At 40.6% G+C, this 17,298-nt stretch overlaps 4 protein-coding genes across 7 annotated transcripts in view; 2 read left to right on the forward strand and 2 right to left on the reverse strand.

The window, feature by feature from the left end:
* The first annotated feature begins 783 nt into the window (after nt 1-783).
* Nucleotides 784-17,298, forward strand: part of LOC107269498 (RNA-binding protein Musashi homolog 2) — a 150,543-nt gene continuing 134,028 nt past the window's right edge. Inside the window, exons 1-2 of one of the 2 annotated variants that reach the window (XM_025086789.1) lie at nt 784-959; nt 16,401-16,470. In XM_025086789.1, the coding sequence (XP_024942557.1) occupies nt 949-959; nt 16,401-16,470 (81 nt within the window). In that variant the 5' untranslated portion in view covers nt 784-948. Of the gene's footprint in view, nt 960-3,576; nt 3,595-16,400; nt 16,471-17,298 lie in introns of those variants that run through there. The other variant, XM_025086791.1, reaches the window with a different exon arrangement.
* LOC107269502 (serine protease snake) lies at nt 2,110-11,217 on the forward strand. Of its 2 annotated transcripts, none has more exons than XM_025086796.1 (6): nt 2,110-2,251; nt 9,538-9,771; nt 9,855-10,119; nt 10,190-10,452; nt 10,554-10,720; nt 10,801-11,217. In XM_025086796.1, the coding sequence occupies exons 1-6, from the start codon at nt 2,125-2,127 to the stop codon at nt 10,969-10,971; spliced, it is 1,227 nt and encodes a 408-aa protein (XP_024942564.1). In that variant the 5' UTR covers nt 2,110-2,124; the 3' UTR covers nt 10,972-11,217. The 2 variants fall into 2 exon arrangements, with proteins under 2 accessions (XP_024942564.1, XP_015598885.1); XM_015743399.2 differs by lacking the exon at nt 2,110-2,251 and adding an exon at nt 8,948-9,137.
* On the reverse strand, nt 6,914-8,349 carry LOC107269504 (serine protease snake). Its single transcript, XM_025086800.1, has 6 exons — nt 8,200-8,349; nt 7,950-8,104; nt 7,762-7,874; nt 7,446-7,699; nt 7,211-7,380; nt 6,914-7,145 (listed from the first exon to the last, which is right to left on the reverse strand). The coding sequence occupies exons 1-6, from the start codon at nt 8,282-8,284 to the stop codon at nt 6,978-6,980; spliced, it is 945 nt and encodes a 314-aa protein (XP_024942568.1). The 5' UTR covers nt 8,285-8,349; the 3' UTR covers nt 6,914-6,977.
* LOC107269500 lies at nt 11,656-16,994 on the reverse strand. Of its 2 annotated transcripts, none has more exons than XM_015743394.2 (9): nt 16,505-16,994; nt 14,780-14,984; nt 13,819-14,179; nt 13,454-13,753; nt 13,159-13,385; nt 12,340-13,096; nt 12,180-12,266; nt 11,947-12,123; nt 11,656-11,874 (listed from the first exon to the last, which is right to left on the reverse strand). In XM_015743394.2, the coding sequence occupies exons 1-9, from the start codon at nt 16,547-16,549 to the stop codon at nt 11,691-11,693; spliced, it is 2,343 nt and encodes a 780-aa protein (XP_015598880.1). In that variant the 5' UTR covers nt 16,550-16,994; the 3' UTR covers nt 11,656-11,690. The 2 variants fall into 2 exon arrangements, with proteins under 2 accessions (XP_015598880.1, XP_024942556.1); XM_025086788.1 differs by having other exon boundaries at nt 13,819-14,274; nt 16,505-16,988.

Consider the following 17,298-nt stretch of genomic DNA (forward strand, 5'->3'; position numbering starts at 1 on the left):
CGATCCTATTATTTAGCCTAACGGCTCTACGTCGGCCGTGACGTCACTGTGGACACGCCCTTGCTTGCATAACGTCACGACGAACGGAGCCGTGACGACGCGTATACAGGGACGACGATCTTGACTTTTATTTTTGTATCGGTTTAACTCCGAATGACTTGGGGGCAAAAAGCATTGAGGAAATGATAAATCGTAAGGTATCCCACCTATGAGTATATTATAGTATATAGTACACACGTGTGTAAGAAGAATGAAGGCATATGCGAGCACAGAGATCGACTAGCAGATATTTCCACTTCCTCGTACACGTGGGTGAACAGCTACAACTAGCATGAAATTCAAAAGAAAACATAATTGTCCGCCATTCATGGAGCGACGGTAGGACGGAGTGGGACATGTCGAATATATGTGCATGCGTGGGATGTCATTCATAAAAATACTCATAAGAGTCCTGGTTCACCAAGCATCCACACAAGATATCACTTTCTAATGATATTTTTATACGTCACGCATCATGTAATTGGTTCGTCTTAATTATTTTTCAAGATGTCCGAAAGTTAATTTCCGTCGTATTATCAGTATCTTAAAGGCGACTTTTGGACGGTACGCGTTGTCTGGGGTGACGATACTGGGGCAGCGGTTCATTATTGAAATTAAAATATTATTGAAAGTATTGACAGTGGCAGACAAAACAAATAAAGTTTGAGAAAAATGCAACGGCATTTTATCACTTGCTCGTTAGTTGTCATAATTTCAGTAAACAGATTACATAAAGTCATACGAGAGGCGTGCACGGATTGTGCACATATGACATACGTAGTTATATGCAGATGCAGATTATATATTAGGCAGAAATTAAAAGTCATATCAAGTCTGCCAGAGTTTTCTTGGTCTTTCCCGCGCACCCATAGCTACGACGATTGACCTATTTTGAAATTGCCCGCTCGAATGTATTTCACGTACGTATACCACTCGTGACAATGGCGACTTGTTCCAAATCAAGGCGAGACCTTCTTTATTTTGTTCGTAATCCTACGTTTCACTGTTACTTTCAAGGGCGACGGCATATATGTCAGTATTACGTATCGGTTCTTCACAGTGCTTGAAATCAGCTTCCAGTCTGATCACGTACGTCAAAAAAAGGAAAAACCAGTTGAACTGCGCCACGGTTGTGGAACGTGCCAAAGCAGAATTCTGATTTAAAGTGATTTATCGATACGTTTCAGTATCTTCTCGGTTGACCTTTGCCTATAGGATTACTGGCAATTCTCAGATACTAAGGATAATCGAGAATAACTCGTGTGATATTTTAAGGTTAACTCGAGCTGGCGCTGACGTACGGAATATCCACTCGGGGATGAAATGTTTAAACTCGACCGTGAACCCTGTCGAAAATGTCTTTAGGAATACTTCAAGGGCAGTTGGTCATCATTTGACACCTACTTCTCTTACGTAAGTTTATTTTAAACTAATTTCCTCTGGCGGGACACCAAAATATCTGCGCAGGAATAGTCCTGCTGACTAAACACTCGAATCCTATGATCGCAGTGAGTATTCGAGCGACTATATTATTGTAGGACGTTATACTATAGTAGGAATGCAAGTAGCCTATGCTGAAGGTTTTCGGTGCGTAGAAGCATAAATTAATTTTATTTTCCAGAGAAAAATTCGAAAAAAATAAAATGCACCCCTTTTTCCTGTCTACGTGAAACAAGCACAAGGTACTGTATCAAATGTATTTATAAACATTTTCCACGTTTACTTCGGTGACTCTTGTTTCTCCGGCAGGTCTTGTTGCATTGTTGAGGTCGGTGCGGCCGAGGATTGCGGCCCAAGTAACTGCATACTTACTGTATACTCCCATAAAGCAATGTTGCACGCTACGACACGGCTTTACCTCGTTATATATGCCTTGAAGTGTTGCCACGACTCACGGTAACTTGATTCTGAGTCGAATCACTCATGGCTAACGTCAACGCTTGATGTAACGTCATGTTTTTACTGGTTGCAAAAGGGGTGTGGATAACCAAAAAATAAACAGAGAAGATACGTACAAACGAAATTATCATCATTTCGTCGTTCAGAAAGATGCGCCCCAATGCGTAATGATTAAGATTCCGTAGAATGGACAAAATAAGGTGTTACTCAATGGAGTCACTCTTAAATTGTGCAGAGGTCGAAATTGGCATTTGCGATTCGGACCCATCAGCTATTGTGACTGAAAGAGTCAAGTCGTCACTCAAGCATATAGGTGAGTTGATTCGTTACAAACAAGATAATGCCATTAATTATTCTGGTATTTTGGATCTCATCCGTTTAATTAAATTGCAAAAGTCACCTAGGGCACTTTTTGATAAACCGCCTGACCTTATTAACATTTGTTAGGTATCTTTAACTGAAATATTTGTTTTCTTTTATGTTTATGACGTTGTGCATCGGTTCCGTACTGAGATTATTGTGCAACGGACGAGAGATATTCCAGGCAGAATTTCAATGAGACGAACTGGATATTATTTATTGAGGGAAAAAATTGTACTCTCCCATGTGTGAATACGTTGGATGCTGCACGTATGGAACATGGCCGTATCCTTCTTCTAGTCTCGACAAGACTTGAATGTCAGAGCATGGGTTATGATTTATAGTCCCGTAGGTATCTTACAGCATAAATGTCCATATGCACGTATAAGGTCTATTTTTGACGTCAGATCACGAGTACGAGCAGCAACCCCTGTGGTTTCTATATAAATGTATCTGCTGTCACGTGATTTTTCGAATCACGGTCCCAAGGCGGCTCCGGTTACCGATACAGATAACGTTCTCGATTTCTGGTTCCCTTCGGGTCGCCACCCTGCTCAGAAGCTACGCTCTCGGGTTGATTCGTATAGTTATGTCAAGGCTCTCGTTAGATTTCGTTATTGTTTAGTTGAGGTCGAGGTGCTCGAATCTGCCGTGGGGATATAGTCTCGACGTACCGAGTTGCCCGGCAGAGGAGAGTACCCGACGGAGACGTCTCCACGGACCGGCAGACGCCCGGGTGAAACACCGGCGCCCCGCTGGAGATGGGCAAAGGGCTGTAGACCGGGCGGAGGTAGTTTTGATAAGGTTAAGGGCAGGAGAGGAACTTCCTGCCCGAGTTAAGGACGTGGTGCCCAGCTGTCGCCCGATGCCCTGGAGAAGTAGCCGTGGAGGATCTTCAGAAGTTACGTACAGATTCGTTAAGGAACGCTCTCGATTTGGTTTAAAGGGACGACTCGAAGGAGATAGAAGAGTATCGGTTATAAGGCTCTCGACCAATCAGGATGATTAGTTCTCGGATTTGGCTATTGTCAAAGCAGTCTGTCACGGGGCACCGACCGAGGTGTCACGGGCTGGCTCGTGCTCCCGTGCTATCTGTTGATAGTTTTTCTTGCCGTGTTTCGCTACGGTATAGCAAGTTCTCGCTTCGTACAGTTCTCGTGTTGTTCTCGCGATATCCAGGAATTCTATGAATTCCTGTGAGTGTTACGGTGGTGTAGTGCTGTGCCTTAGTTCAGTGCTCACCAGTGTCCTTGGGATGCAGTTCTCGACCCCCACGGATTAGCTGCACCAGCTCCGGTGAGTGCTCCGAATTTATTAATTGGTGAAGGGATCTCGATAGACAATTAAGATTCGTTCTGACACGTTCTCGGTTCGTCGCTCTCTGTCTCTCGCACTATTTGCCGGACTCTTACTCCGACCCTCTCTACCTCAAACCTAGCAGCCTGAGCCACCGTGCATTTCCGTAACCGTCCGCTCCCGTTCGTGTATCCAGTTGCGTTTGCTGATTTTACGCGACCCCAAAGATCAGCACCTACGGCTGCGTTTCTCGATTTTACGCGTCCCCAAAAATCGACAGGATCCGTTAAGCTATCGCCTCTTCTGATAGGTTCCGTCAGAGCTCTCTTGCGTTTGCTGATTTTACGAAACCCCAAAAATCGACAGGATCCGTTAAGCTATCGCCTCGTCCGATAGGTTCCGTCAGAGTTCTCGTTTTGGTGGAGTTGGGCCTGTTCCACCCCAACTCCCAGTTTATACCGGCTCGTCAGTTCCCGGTGAAAAAAGAATTGGCTGGCGCCCGCCTGGCCTGCGGATGCACGAACGACGGGTGGACGGCCGAAGGTAACGTAGGTTGGTTCTCGAAGATAGTTCGTTCTCCTATGTTTTGCTATCGGTGTCGGGTCATAAGTTAAAGAATTACTTTACACTGCGTACCAGCATACATGATCGACCATGCAGAGGAATGCTAGCTGATGAGAAAGTAGCGTGAGTCTGATACATAAACACGTTAAGTTAGTTAATTAAGATTGAAGGGCGAGAAAAGTACAAATCCTGAGTATGTACAAGAACGTTTACATAACCAATAAACTTTTATTATCAAGAAGTTTGGCCAATGCTCCAGAGAAGATATATCACAAGGACAGTAACTTGAGGTTGGGAGATTTTTACCTAATGCCGAGTGTTGCTGAATCGAAGACATCGCCAATCTTGGAATCGTTCAGTCTCGAGTCCTGACTAAATCGAACGCGTTAAATCCGTGGACCCATCATTTGCCAAGAACGTGACAACCGCGTTTTTGCAGTCTCAAGAGAGTCGATGTCACGGAAATTTATAGAGTTTAATCTTAGCTGAGTGTTCCTATAATCAGACGTTGCGCGTTCCTAAAAACAGTAACAGGTAAAAAGTAGTGGTGTGTTCTAGAAATAGATCGGTTGGTATTATTATTTATTCAATGGTTGACACTTTAAGATACTTGGAAAATTGGCCAGAGCGTGAAGTCACCTTGGAACAAGAATTAAAAAAATAAATTTTATTTTTTAGAACGTAAGGCAGGTCAATTCGCCGACAAATTTTTCATTCAATGTAACACAAGACCGTACAACAACGCCATCTGGAAATTCAACTAAAGGATTACAATCAGTTCCATCCATGATCAGTTTACCTTCTGCATTCCATAGAAAATGTAGCGACTGACGGATGAACCTCTGCATCCTAATGATCTCTCATCCTTGCTCGATGATCGCGATTGTAATAATGCAAAAGGAAAAGATGGCGAAATGAATCTCAACGCTCTCTGCTTTGATTAATGAATCTTCACCATGGATGTATTACGCTCTCAACTGAATCGACCTAATCGGTAATATCAAGGAAGCCATACAATGTTGGCAGAAATACGAGGTGTATATGCGGACGTGTAACACAAGTCGTAGAGGCAAGAAGTAGAGAGACGTTGGGCGCCACTGAACTGTACAGACGCCGTTAAATCTTCTACGTCTGCCTTTTATTTATTTGCCGAGATTGCACAACCGGGCCTCGAACACGAGAGGAGAAATATCCTGGTGCCTCAGGGTATCCTGGACTCCTGGGTGGTTGCACCGCTTCTGCCATTAAGAGGCTTCGAAAATTTATACGTTAGGCTGTCTTGAAACCAGTTGGTACACCTACCCTTGAGGATTGTCTGGTCGCCTCCTTGCTTCTTGGTTACATTCGAACCAGGCGTTTATACACTCTGTACTGTAACAATCGGAATTTTATAAGAATAACGCCTCAGGAATACGTCGATCATTTTATGCTGTAATATTTTAAGCTTTATCATCCATCTCTTCAACGTTAATTGCTATGGATTACATTATCCCTTAGATTCTTAATCTTGTCCACGCGGCAGACTACTGACGTCTATCCAGAGAGAGCGCCTGGCGTCTGAAATAGACGTAGACGTATATAGGTATCTTGGCTGAAGTCCAGCATCCTTTTGTGAGTTCGCAAGGGTAAAAATGTCAAGGCACCGTGTCCAATGGCGCCTTGTATACTCGCGGAATTTTACAGTTGATATAAATGTATAAAATCCAAGTGAAGAAAGATAAAAACGTTTACAGCGATATCCTCCTTCCAGTCAGCGACCTAGTATTCTTTTATCTCTCTATTGGAAATTTATTCTGCTGTTTCCAGCTATGCAGAATTTCTGCTTGATACACGTAGGTGTATCGTGATCGGCGGATCAGGCATCGTACGAGAGTCGCTTAATTTTGATATTGAGTACGGTCTGGATAGATAGAGGTTTGGCGCCTGCGATAGCGCTGTAATATCGTGTGACTTAATTAGAAATATTTTTCATACAGTTAATCACTAATCTTTTGCCCCGTTGATATTACATACTTACAGAATCGATAAATCACTTTATGGCTCCCTGATCAACTGTGTCACTGGTTCACTGTTTGTTAGGAAATGGCTTCGACATCTGTATGTACTATATAAAAATTACATCATGTATCTGGGACAAGATGCTGATATTATGTCATGGCGAAACTAATCACTGTCGTCTGCTTTATGAAACGCGTGATCAATATTCCGCAAGAATCTTTGATTATGACCTTTCTGTATGGGAACAATCATATGTGCCACTACTTGATTAAAATACTTATGTATGATTTGTTTACCTCATAGAAAATTTCTTTTGTAGATTAGTGGACTGTGAGTGCAAACATTCCAAGGAAATATTGATGCTTTATGAAACAGTAATGGATTACCAGTTGCGGTTGTGTCATTTCAGACAATATTATGTCATGGAGATGACCAGGACACGTGCGACGCTTCTAAGTAACACGTGATACTTGGGATAGACAATATCTACTTCCCCCTTCTGTTTCTTTTATTTGAATTACATTGGAGCTTCTCGTAGTTGTTTTTTGTTCAGGATTTATGTTGCTGGATTTATGCTCGCGTAACGGTGGCGCCATCTTTCATTATTTTAGGGAAACTAATATTACCATACGACGGCAACATTGAGTTCGTTAAAAATGTTAAAATATATTTGTCAATGATGCTCCATCTGTTGAGAATCATTGACATTAAAATAAATTCGTTACTTAAAGTGTATTCTTCCGAAAAAAAAATGTCGAACACTTTTCCTTAATTTTTATTGATTCCGTGAAATAGTATGATTTTTAATAAAATTCATCTTTCTATGGCCACACTATACTCTCTATCCAATCAATGTATGTACTGACTCTTGAGTAGATTGCTGGGGAATTTTTGAAACCACAAAATTTACCAAAGCTTGTAATACCTACTACACTGTACATGCAGTAGGGTTCGGTCAGTACTCTTTGCAAAGGTCCTCCACTGTCCCCCTATAAAATATTAATAGTTTAAGCTTGATCAATATATTTCTAAATTTCTTCATTTAGAAATTTACCTGACAAGTATCTTTACCACCCTCCATAACACCAGCGCATAATAAATTCGGTATCACACCGCTCGGCATTTGCCTTGTGCCTAATTCAGCCCTAAATCCTTTTTCACATTCTTCTTGTGAGATATAATCTAACTGCACCTTCATTAATTCGTTACTGCCTTCGCTTCCGTCTAAAAGAACAATGAATACATTTTTCAATTACTATATCTTTATGAATATATCAATCGATATATACCATAACTTGTTTTTCCAAATCCACTGGCTATTGCCTTTCGTCCGTTAATCATAAAGTCGATTTCAAGACATGCAGGTCTCACTTGCGAATTCAAATAGATAGGTTTAGCTAACTTTAATAGTGCTATGTCGTGATATCTGGACGGCATACGATAGTTCGGGTGTTTTATTCTTTCCACGACTCTTCTTTCCTGCATCGCGTGTCCAGGATCTTTTAAATTTATTAAACCCACACGAACTAGTCGAGCAGGACCTCTGTGTAATAATTGAATATTAATTATTTAATTACGATAAACTATGCGTAATTGACAAAATACTTGTCTCGCGATTCCATGCAATGTGCAGCCGTAAGAATATAATTCTCTGATATTATGGTGCCTCCACACTGCCACGACACGTCCCTGTCGTTTGTCCCGAATCCAATGACTGCCTGTAGATAATAAAAATTAAAGAACAAAGCCACAGTCATAAATCCATACAAAGTAATTTTTCAAGCTTTTTTTACTGTATGTGGAAATTCCATAGATTTTGCTTTAACACCACCGATAATCAATGGCGTCTCGACAATAGCACAGCGTGACACTCTATTCGAACCGGCGCCTTTTCGAAGCACAGGAATATACTCATTCTCATATACCAGATTCGCATATTCTTTGCATTCTATCAACGATAAAAAAAGATGATTAAACAATCGATAGTTATTCACGAATAATAAATAATGTCATAACAATATTTCGTATCAACAATCAACCCACTTTCCTTGCTTTTATATCCACTGCTACAAAAGGCCACAGGTACTGTCGAACTCGCCAGAAAGAGAGTGACGATTATTAATCTCATATTCTACTAAACGAATTATCCTCAGTCACTCTGGCTCTTAAATAACCAAGCAAAGAGACTCGTATCTTGTTCCAAATTGCTTTTCGTTAATTAAACAAGGAGTTAATACTTCGCTGCATTAAGGATATAAATCTCGAGCTGAACGTCGAAGTAGACTCGGGAAAGTCATTAGTATCGCATTAGGTCTTATGGCGAGTTGCCCTGTAATAAATGCCATAGCTAACGCAGCTCTGTTAACTGCAATATCCACACAGTGCGACAATACGTGAATCAACGTTGTCACCAAACACGACAGTCGTTACAGTGGGCCACAAAACTAATCGAAACAATTGTATCACAGTCGTCAAAGAATTTCAGATATCTCATTAGTATTTTAAATACGCAAAAGAAACGGCGATTAAGACTTTCTGGAATACGTTACATCTAACCTCAATCTTGGTCGATAGGAATTCTAAAAATATTATTGATCCTCTTAATGAATTCAGTTTGGATTTTCTTCTAGAGATTTTTCCTTTATTTCGGACGCGACGAACGTTAACAATTTTCCGCCAATGTTGTGTTACGTGTCCTTTCGAAATCATGACGTTTTATAATGTATACGACCTTAACTCAAGCGGCGGCGTGTTCTCGCAATACGGCTGCGTGTCCGTTAGAGAAGTGGGGATTTGGGTATAGTGAAACTACAGGATGAGTATGAATCGTCTGGCAGGGACTTGCCTGTTGCTAGTCAGTCTTTCTGCGATTGTCCATCATTTAATTAGATAGTTTGTATAACTCGCTTATGTGGAAAACATGGTGCTACTTCTATTGACGATCATTTTCGTTATCGGAGTAAGATCGCAGAGTTACGTTGGTGAGTTTGCAATTTAACGTATGACTATAAAAATTGCGAAACTTTTTGAATTCTGAGACGAGATAATCATGAGTGTACGTGCTTAAGGAAGAAATTTAAAATATTATAGTTAGTTGGCTTTCACGAGAATAAATTATATTACGGTGAAATATATGTTTCTAATACTACGCCAAACCCTGTTATTTTTCATATTCGATACTGTTGCCATATTGACGATACGCAAATCCTTTTATCAGGCTACAAATTAACGCCTACTTTGTGTTGGCTGATAATAGTGCAATGTGTACATTCTATCGTTAAAAAATTCCGGATTATATTATAACGTCGTAATTCTTCATTAATTTTGAGAAAATTTGTTTTTTTTTTTAAATAAAAATCTAATCAAATTTTTCATTTTCAGGCGATATATGTAACCTAAAGAGTGGCGCACCAGGAAAATGCTCGACTTTAGAAAATTGTCAATCGGTTTATTCTCAACTAGTGGCTGGCAACCCACCGGATACGCTATGTGGTTTTTCCGGTTTTGAACCAATCGTCTGTTGTCCATCTAGTACATCAAGGCCGTCAACAACAACAGAAGCAATAACAACAGCGACTTCGGCAGACGAGAGCGTAGGCTCCATAGCGAGACAAAGTAAACGAAACCCCCATTACAAAATTTTAAACGGACTTTTTAATTTGTGCGAGAAAAAGTAATATACGTTTACAATTTATCAGAATGCGCCGAATACAGCAGCTCTGTCTATGCCCTGGTGATACCGCCGACGTTGATTGACAAACGGCCAGTTAATATATCAGTATGTGCAATCACTTCGAAAAAATTAATCGTCGGTGGTACCAGAGCAGATCCTAAAGAATTTCCACATATGGCGGCTGTTGGATTTCAAAAGGGTTCCCAAGAAATAGGGTGGTTCTGTGGTGGCACCCTAGTCTCTGAAAGATTTGTAATGACTGCCGCACACTGTACATATTCTGCAGAATGGTATTACACGGTTTTCATATCTTAATTTGGTCAAATTTTGATTCAGCTATTAATATTCTTCGAATTACAGGGGCAAGGCTGCCTGGGTCCGAGTAGGCGATTTGAATTTAGTCAGCTCAAACGATAACGCCAAACCACAAAATCGTCGCGTCATTGAAAGAATTAAGCATCCGGAGTACAAAAGACCTTCTCAGTATCACGATATAGCTCTTCTCAAACTTGAAAGTCCTGTTGAGTTTAATGCTTTTGTCAGACCGGCATGTTTGCACACTGGCAACACGCTTGAAGCTCAAACCAAAGGCGTAGCTACTGGATGGGGTCACGTGGAATGGCGTGAGTTATTAATAATCCAATTTTTGCATTCGACAATTAATTTTTCATTAGTCTTGAAAAACCTCAGAGATTTGGCTTTAATCAATAATTTATTCCTCCAGAGGGTGACGGCGGATCAAATGATCTTCTAAAAGTGACTTTATCGTTGGTTCCTCAAAGCTCTTGCAATGAAAGCTTCAGTTCAGGAACCGTTGACAGTAAAATCAGATTTGGAATTGTTGGTGACTGGCAAATTTGTGCTGGCGAAGTTGGCAAAGATACCTGTCAGGTATTTGACAATACATTTTTTATTCTATGATTATTTATTGTATTTCGCATACCATTATTATCGGCTCTATTATTCTATAGGGTGACAGTGGCGGTCCTCTCGCCATCTTCAATACAGATCATTACTGCATGTACGATGTCATTGGTGTCACTAGTTTTGGCAGATTGTGTGGCAGCATTGTTCCTGGTGTTTACACTAGAGTTTCCTACTATGTTCCATGGTTGGAAAGTATAATCTGGCCTCAGAGTTAATCACTTTTATTATCTGATGCAAGCAAATGGAAAGAAGATCATCTTGAAACAAGAGACTTGAAAGGGACTGAACTTGAGTTATACTAGACTCCATATTATAACGTAAGATTGATCAATTATATAAAGCTCGAAGAAGGACACGTGCACTGAAAATATGTATTAATATTAGCGTTAATTTGAAGTTCATTCTGTGAGGATTGTTTTTTATTATACAGAATTCTTATAATACAAGTACTTGTTACAATATACGTACGAAATTATTGTAAAATCTCATCTGTATTCTCTTACATTCTACATGTATCTTTTATGATTTTATTTTTTATCTTTTATTTGAAATCATTGCTCGCTGTGAACAATTAATTACCAAGCCGATGTAACGTATGATACGTACGTGTTTGTATGTATTCATACTTATAAATGCCAACCTCAGGTACTCTTGCAGTAACTAGTTAATTTCAAGAATCATTATAATGATTATAACGATCGAATAGAATTTAATGAATGGTTCTGTTATAGGATTTTCTGAGGATCCGTAATGGAAAGTTAATCGATGATTCGGATTAAATTTAAGCAAAGATATTGTGCATTGAGTAGAGGTAAAGGATCTGCCAGAGCAGAATTAAGATTTTGATTGGATTATTGGAAGCGCCATTGGTCCACGATGGCGACGAATCATCGACTAGTTATTTGGATCCGTAAATTTTTATTTCTTTGGGAAGTTATGGATCTGGATAGATTTCCGAGGAATCCAGAGGAATTTCACCGGATGATTTAGGACGCAGCATCATCTTGCTACTCTTCAAACTGTAGTCGCCGTGCCAATGTTCCCAGATCATTCCCCGGAATGAATCGTGGGGGCCATTTTGTATGTAGTAATCTCCGTTTAAATTAGCTTCGAAACAGCTGATCGAAAAGAATTCACTAAATGAGCGCTTTGTGACAATATTTAATTAAAACCATTAAAAATTTAAATACCTGTAAAACCACCAGCCGCCACCATAGGAGGGAGCGCAGGGACAACATGGCGGTGCACTATCGTTATCACGGTCCACAGTTGAAAATGGCGTCCCATCATGCGACCCAAATGCATCAGTGGCATTCCCGTTGTAACCACTGACCCAAACCCTGTAGTTATCTCTTGCACCATCCACCCTTAAAAAAATTATTTTTGTCAATTTTCAAATTTGAATTCTCTTCATCAGATTTACCTGAATACTGAATATTCGGCCCAAGCCGTTACGCCTTCCCAGTCTTCCAACTCGATTCTCAATACCACATCATTTTCATAGGTCAGTCTGCAAAGAAGACAGAGGTTACACTTGCTTGTTACTGATTTTGATTAATAAAATGAACTGATCTTCCATTTACCTATGAATGTACTCGTTACCAAACCAAAATTCACTGTGGAGACTACCAAATCCAAAACTATATTCGTCCCAAGATCTTGTGAAATTTTCTGATCCTAACCATTGACCTCCGCGCCTCTGTATGACAGTCCATCCGCCACCGGAAGTCGTGAGATCACAATTCCTGGTATAAAAATCTCTGATCAATGGATTAAAATCTCTGAGCGATCCAAGAGTATAAACACCGGATGGCCTTCCGGTGTTGATCAAAGCTTCGCAGCTTCCTTCATTAACGTAAATGAGTTCAGGTGTCTTAGGGGTGGTGGTCAGGCTGCCTTCGTTGAACGAAAAAGAAATAGTCGTAGGAGAAACAGTAGTAGTAGTGGTTGTTAAATTCCATGGACCAAAAATAGGTGGCGTAGAAATTTTAGTCGTGGACTCTGCATAACGATCTTCATTTCTTCTTGGAATATTAAATTTTCTAGAGTTAACCAATGACGGTTCCTCTCCGTGACCACTTCCATCCGGTGCCTCCTCATCACCACTTCCTTCCGGTGCATCCTCGTCGTCACCACTTCCTTCGTCATCCGTCGCATCACCTGAACCATTATAATCTGATCCCAGTGGCGTCACAGTAGGTGGCGTCTTTTTTCCCTCTACGCGAGGACAAAATCTCTCTTGTTTCAAGATACTATCAAAATGTGATCTCTGTTCCCGGAAATAAGATTCCAAACTCTCCTGCCCGGAAACTGCTTGATTGCGAACCTGGTTCACGACCCCTGTAAAATGTCAGCCAATCTCAAGATTCAATTAACTTTATGACTCACTAAAGTATATCAACCTTCCACACGTTTCAGGAGCATCTCGCCATTCTCTGTAAAGCTGGTGACCCTCTGGCTACTGGCTCTACAGCAGCTCAACAATTCCTGTATATCATGTGCGACGCTGTCATCCATTTCTTCACGTTGACAATTCCCATTATTGACATTCAAGCCACGAATAAGATTCTCAAGAGATTCCAAAGTCCTGACAGTTTTCCTTTGAGGGGCAGTGATTCTCTTCCACAACCTGATGAATAAATTTGTCAAATTATCTGAACAGAAGGTATTCAATTACAATCAATCAATTTCACTAACTTGTTTAACATTTGACTCTCGGTAATGACTGTTTCAGCCGAAGCAGGTTGATCAGCCAATTCATTGCTATCCCCGTCAGAGACAACCCTGTCGTACATCAGGTCAACTTTAGCCCGTACGTCACGAAGAGCCTCTTCAATGGCAGGCGGCGTGTTACAACGAATAACAAATTTACCACCGGACTCATCGCTGGTGTCATTTCTGCGTCTCTTTGGCTTAAGGCTGGTACCAATGGTAGCAAGTCCAGTCTGTATACGATCCACCTTCCTCTCAACGACTTTAAGAGTTGACAGGACACCTCTGCAGAAATGATTAAATGAATCTCAAACGAAGAAACGTAACCTCAAGGATGCTGGATGCGTTACCTAGTAGCGAACTCTCCCATGAGCGGATCTCTAGGAGTTTCCAATTGATGAATCCTCTGCGAAGTCTCCTCCAATCTACTGGCCACCTTCTCAAGCTTATACTCCAGGCCCATTAGCTGCGTAACCTTACCGTCAAGTACGACGACCTTCTCCTGGCCCCTGGAGAGCAAATCCATCTTACTGTCTAGACTCTTGATCTGCTCGTTCCAAGCTGCCACGTGGAGCTGAAACGTATCCCAGGCATGGCTACGTTCCTGCAGACCGTGAATATTCGCATCGACGCTAGCAAGGAGTGTCGAAGTCATCAGCATCCTATGCTCCAGCTTCCCGAGGTAGAGGCTGTTGAACTTGTCCAGCTGACCTGAAGCACGGATTCATCCTTTTGACCTTTCCCATCTTAGACGATATAATGACTCCCATATGGGAATCATGTGGCTTGACCTTCGATGCTTGGATCTGGAAGATCTCAATCTTGTAACAGTATACATACTTTTAATCTCAATCTAATATTCGACTGTGGGAAAGTGCGTAAGTGCGTAGGACAATACTTGCGAAATCAATTGGACTCTTTTTGGCTCTGGCAAGAAGTGACCTTGTCTGTCAAATTAACGAGTTCACATCGGTCCAGCCATGTTCACTGGCCGATCTCCGCCACGCTTTGTCTTCTACTTCGTGAGTCACGCACGCGAATCGCAGAAGGAGCGTGGCTGAGCGGACAAGGTTTTTCTTGATGTTACCAAAGAGAGGGGAGAGTCGAAAGAAAAAAAGATAAGGGAAAAAGAGAGAGAAAGAAACTGTATGTAATAAAAAAAGAAACGAGTCGACCTGGATGCGTGGAGATTATGGAAGATACAGAGATGGAGTTTTGTTGTTTGATTTTTCAAAAAAATAAAAAGAGAATCTTGCATCTTTCAAATTCCCCGCCACTACACATCGAAGGACGACTACTGTATCGTCTTACTTGCTATGTTGGACATCATCGCTTTTACGGCACCGATTTCTTCCCAAAGACGATCTACGTGCGATACGTGGCTCTCTGCTCTTCTTCTGTCTTCCGGCTGTACCGCAGGAGTTACTACCTCCCGAATCAAAGGATGCTGCATGGTACTGGACGAACTTGGTCCCACTGCCAATGCTTGTGGTATTATCAATAAATACCAGAGTACCTTAAATCAATTAGTATCATATACAGCAGCAGTTTAAAAAGTCACATATGACCAATGAAATTGACCGATCGATATAATCAATAGTTCAAACCAATCATTCAGAGACTATCCCACGATGACAAATAACGTTCACCAAACCGTACTTCCGCTTCATTCTGTCTTCTACTGTAAAGACTTGTCAAGTCTAATAGTCCCTAAATATTCCCGTCTATCACGTATGACTAGTACGTTTTTATCAGTTGAAATCTACTATACAACTTTTTTTATCCCAAGTTTCATATAATACATATATATATTCTAATCGATACCTGCAAATCTTAAATATTCATATCAACCATTATAAAGCGTATACGCACATAGAAACAATGAATAATTATACAGTGTAATATTAGTACGGAGAAATGGCACAAAAAGTCATTCGAATGAAAATATCTAATATAAAAGTGCCATAAGACGCAGTCAGCGGATCCTTGACCAGTGAAAGGACAATGTAATAATATATCAGATTTATGATGCCTGAAAAATTATCACGGTTCGTACAATGATACTAGGTATATATGTACATTGTATCATCCGTCTATTTAGCATAATAAAACATTATATCCAAATAATCAATCGTAAATTCGTCCTTTACCTTGTTCGGTTTGAACGTAATAAAAAAGGGAGGCGTTTCTTGTGTCGCATTCAAATTACAGACGCCGTCTATCTGTCTGGCGAATGGACCATGTAACCTAACAACGTGAAATAAATCGAGAGACGAACTCGTGAACCCGCCATCTGGAAATGTGAAACGATCGGATGGTACTGGAAAAAAGATTGACCCTGTACAATGAGTCAAAGTAATATTTTACATGGGGACAATAGTTTCCCGAGCGTTGATCTTCGCTCTTTTTCAATATGTCTGCTGTCTCAAGGTTCACGTGTCTGCAGCCACTGTTGACTATTCCAAGATCTTTTTCTTTCCACACTCGACCGTAGCTCGTGGATCATTTGATCCTGCGTCGAATTTCACTCGAGTCGAGTGTCTTTTTGGTTAGTTTGAGGAACACTCTCACGAGACATTTGGCTAGGTACACTCTTTTCTCACGAGTTCTAATAAATAGCGAGTCAAACATTTCAATGTGACGTGTGTACCGCCTTTTTCGTATACGTATAGATACACAGGTATAGTTAGGTTCGATTAGCATAAGTAATCCTGTATAAACTGACACACCGGCCTTACGCGTTCTAACGCATAACACAGAGTCAAGCATTCTCGCACTGTGTACCTGACACTTTGCATATGTAGCCAAGTCAAGAAAGCTGGGAAAGATAATGTCTTATTCAAACGTTGTAAATACCAAAGAATTAAGAATGAGTTTGTTTCTTTTTTCCTATATGAATAATTCAAAATTGCATAGTGTATATGATTTTCAGATTCGACCGTTGTCAGACGATAATACAGGACGAGTGGAGTTCGACGAAAACACAGTGTGATATTAACGAGGTAAAGTAATCTTGTAATTTCTTTCTCAACGTACCTGATAAGAAAACATGATGTTTCCAGCAGCATGTAATCCTAACATACTAAGTTCTCTTGCATGGGTAATAACGTACACTGGATATGAACAGCGTTACTTTATTTTACGTTGACAAAGGACAATTTTACGTGTAGATAAATTGGCACGCGGTTGAGAATGTTTACGAAAGTTTTTCCAAATTTTCCTTCTTTTATCGCAGGGATTATACGTTCATGCTTACGGGTTCGCGGCTCACCGCTGACTGACTGACTTACTGACTAAACCAACTGACACTTCTCAGAATGAATAGAGCCTGGAGGGATCGACTGCTGCGAATAGTTTTAACATGGATTTTCATATCGCGACTCAATTGTCACTTTTGCTGAATTTATTAAATGCATGATTATTCACTGTTAAGTATTGCAAAGTTGCCGTCTGGCACGGTGCACTCGATTAACTGAATGTGTACGTTGTGAAAATTATAGGAGGCTTTAGTTAGAAGTGGATAGTTCTGTATGGATTAAAGAAAAATTGTATTGAATTACTTGAGTAACAGTAGGTAAAGCTAAATTTAGTCAAGCTTCACGTCGCAACCTCATGGTAATATATCTTTACGCGTTCGGTGCCCTGGACAGGAATTAGTTCCATCCAAATATACACCGTGGCTAATAGCGAACCAAATAATTCTCTTGATCCGGTGCAGGATATATTTTCGGGATATTATTTTGAAGAGCAACCCCATTGTGAAGATTCTTGAATGTCTTCAAGCAACTCTAGAACGATTTCGCCTCATCACTCGAGATAATTACGCGATA

Source organism: Cephus cinctus, unplaced genomic scaffold, assembly GCF_000341935.2.
Source record: "Cephus cinctus unplaced genomic scaffold, Ccin1 Ccin1_scaffold0662, whole genome shotgun sequence".
Taxonomy (NCBI): Eukaryota; Metazoa; Arthropoda; class Insecta; order Hymenoptera; family Cephidae; genus Cephus; species Cephus cinctus.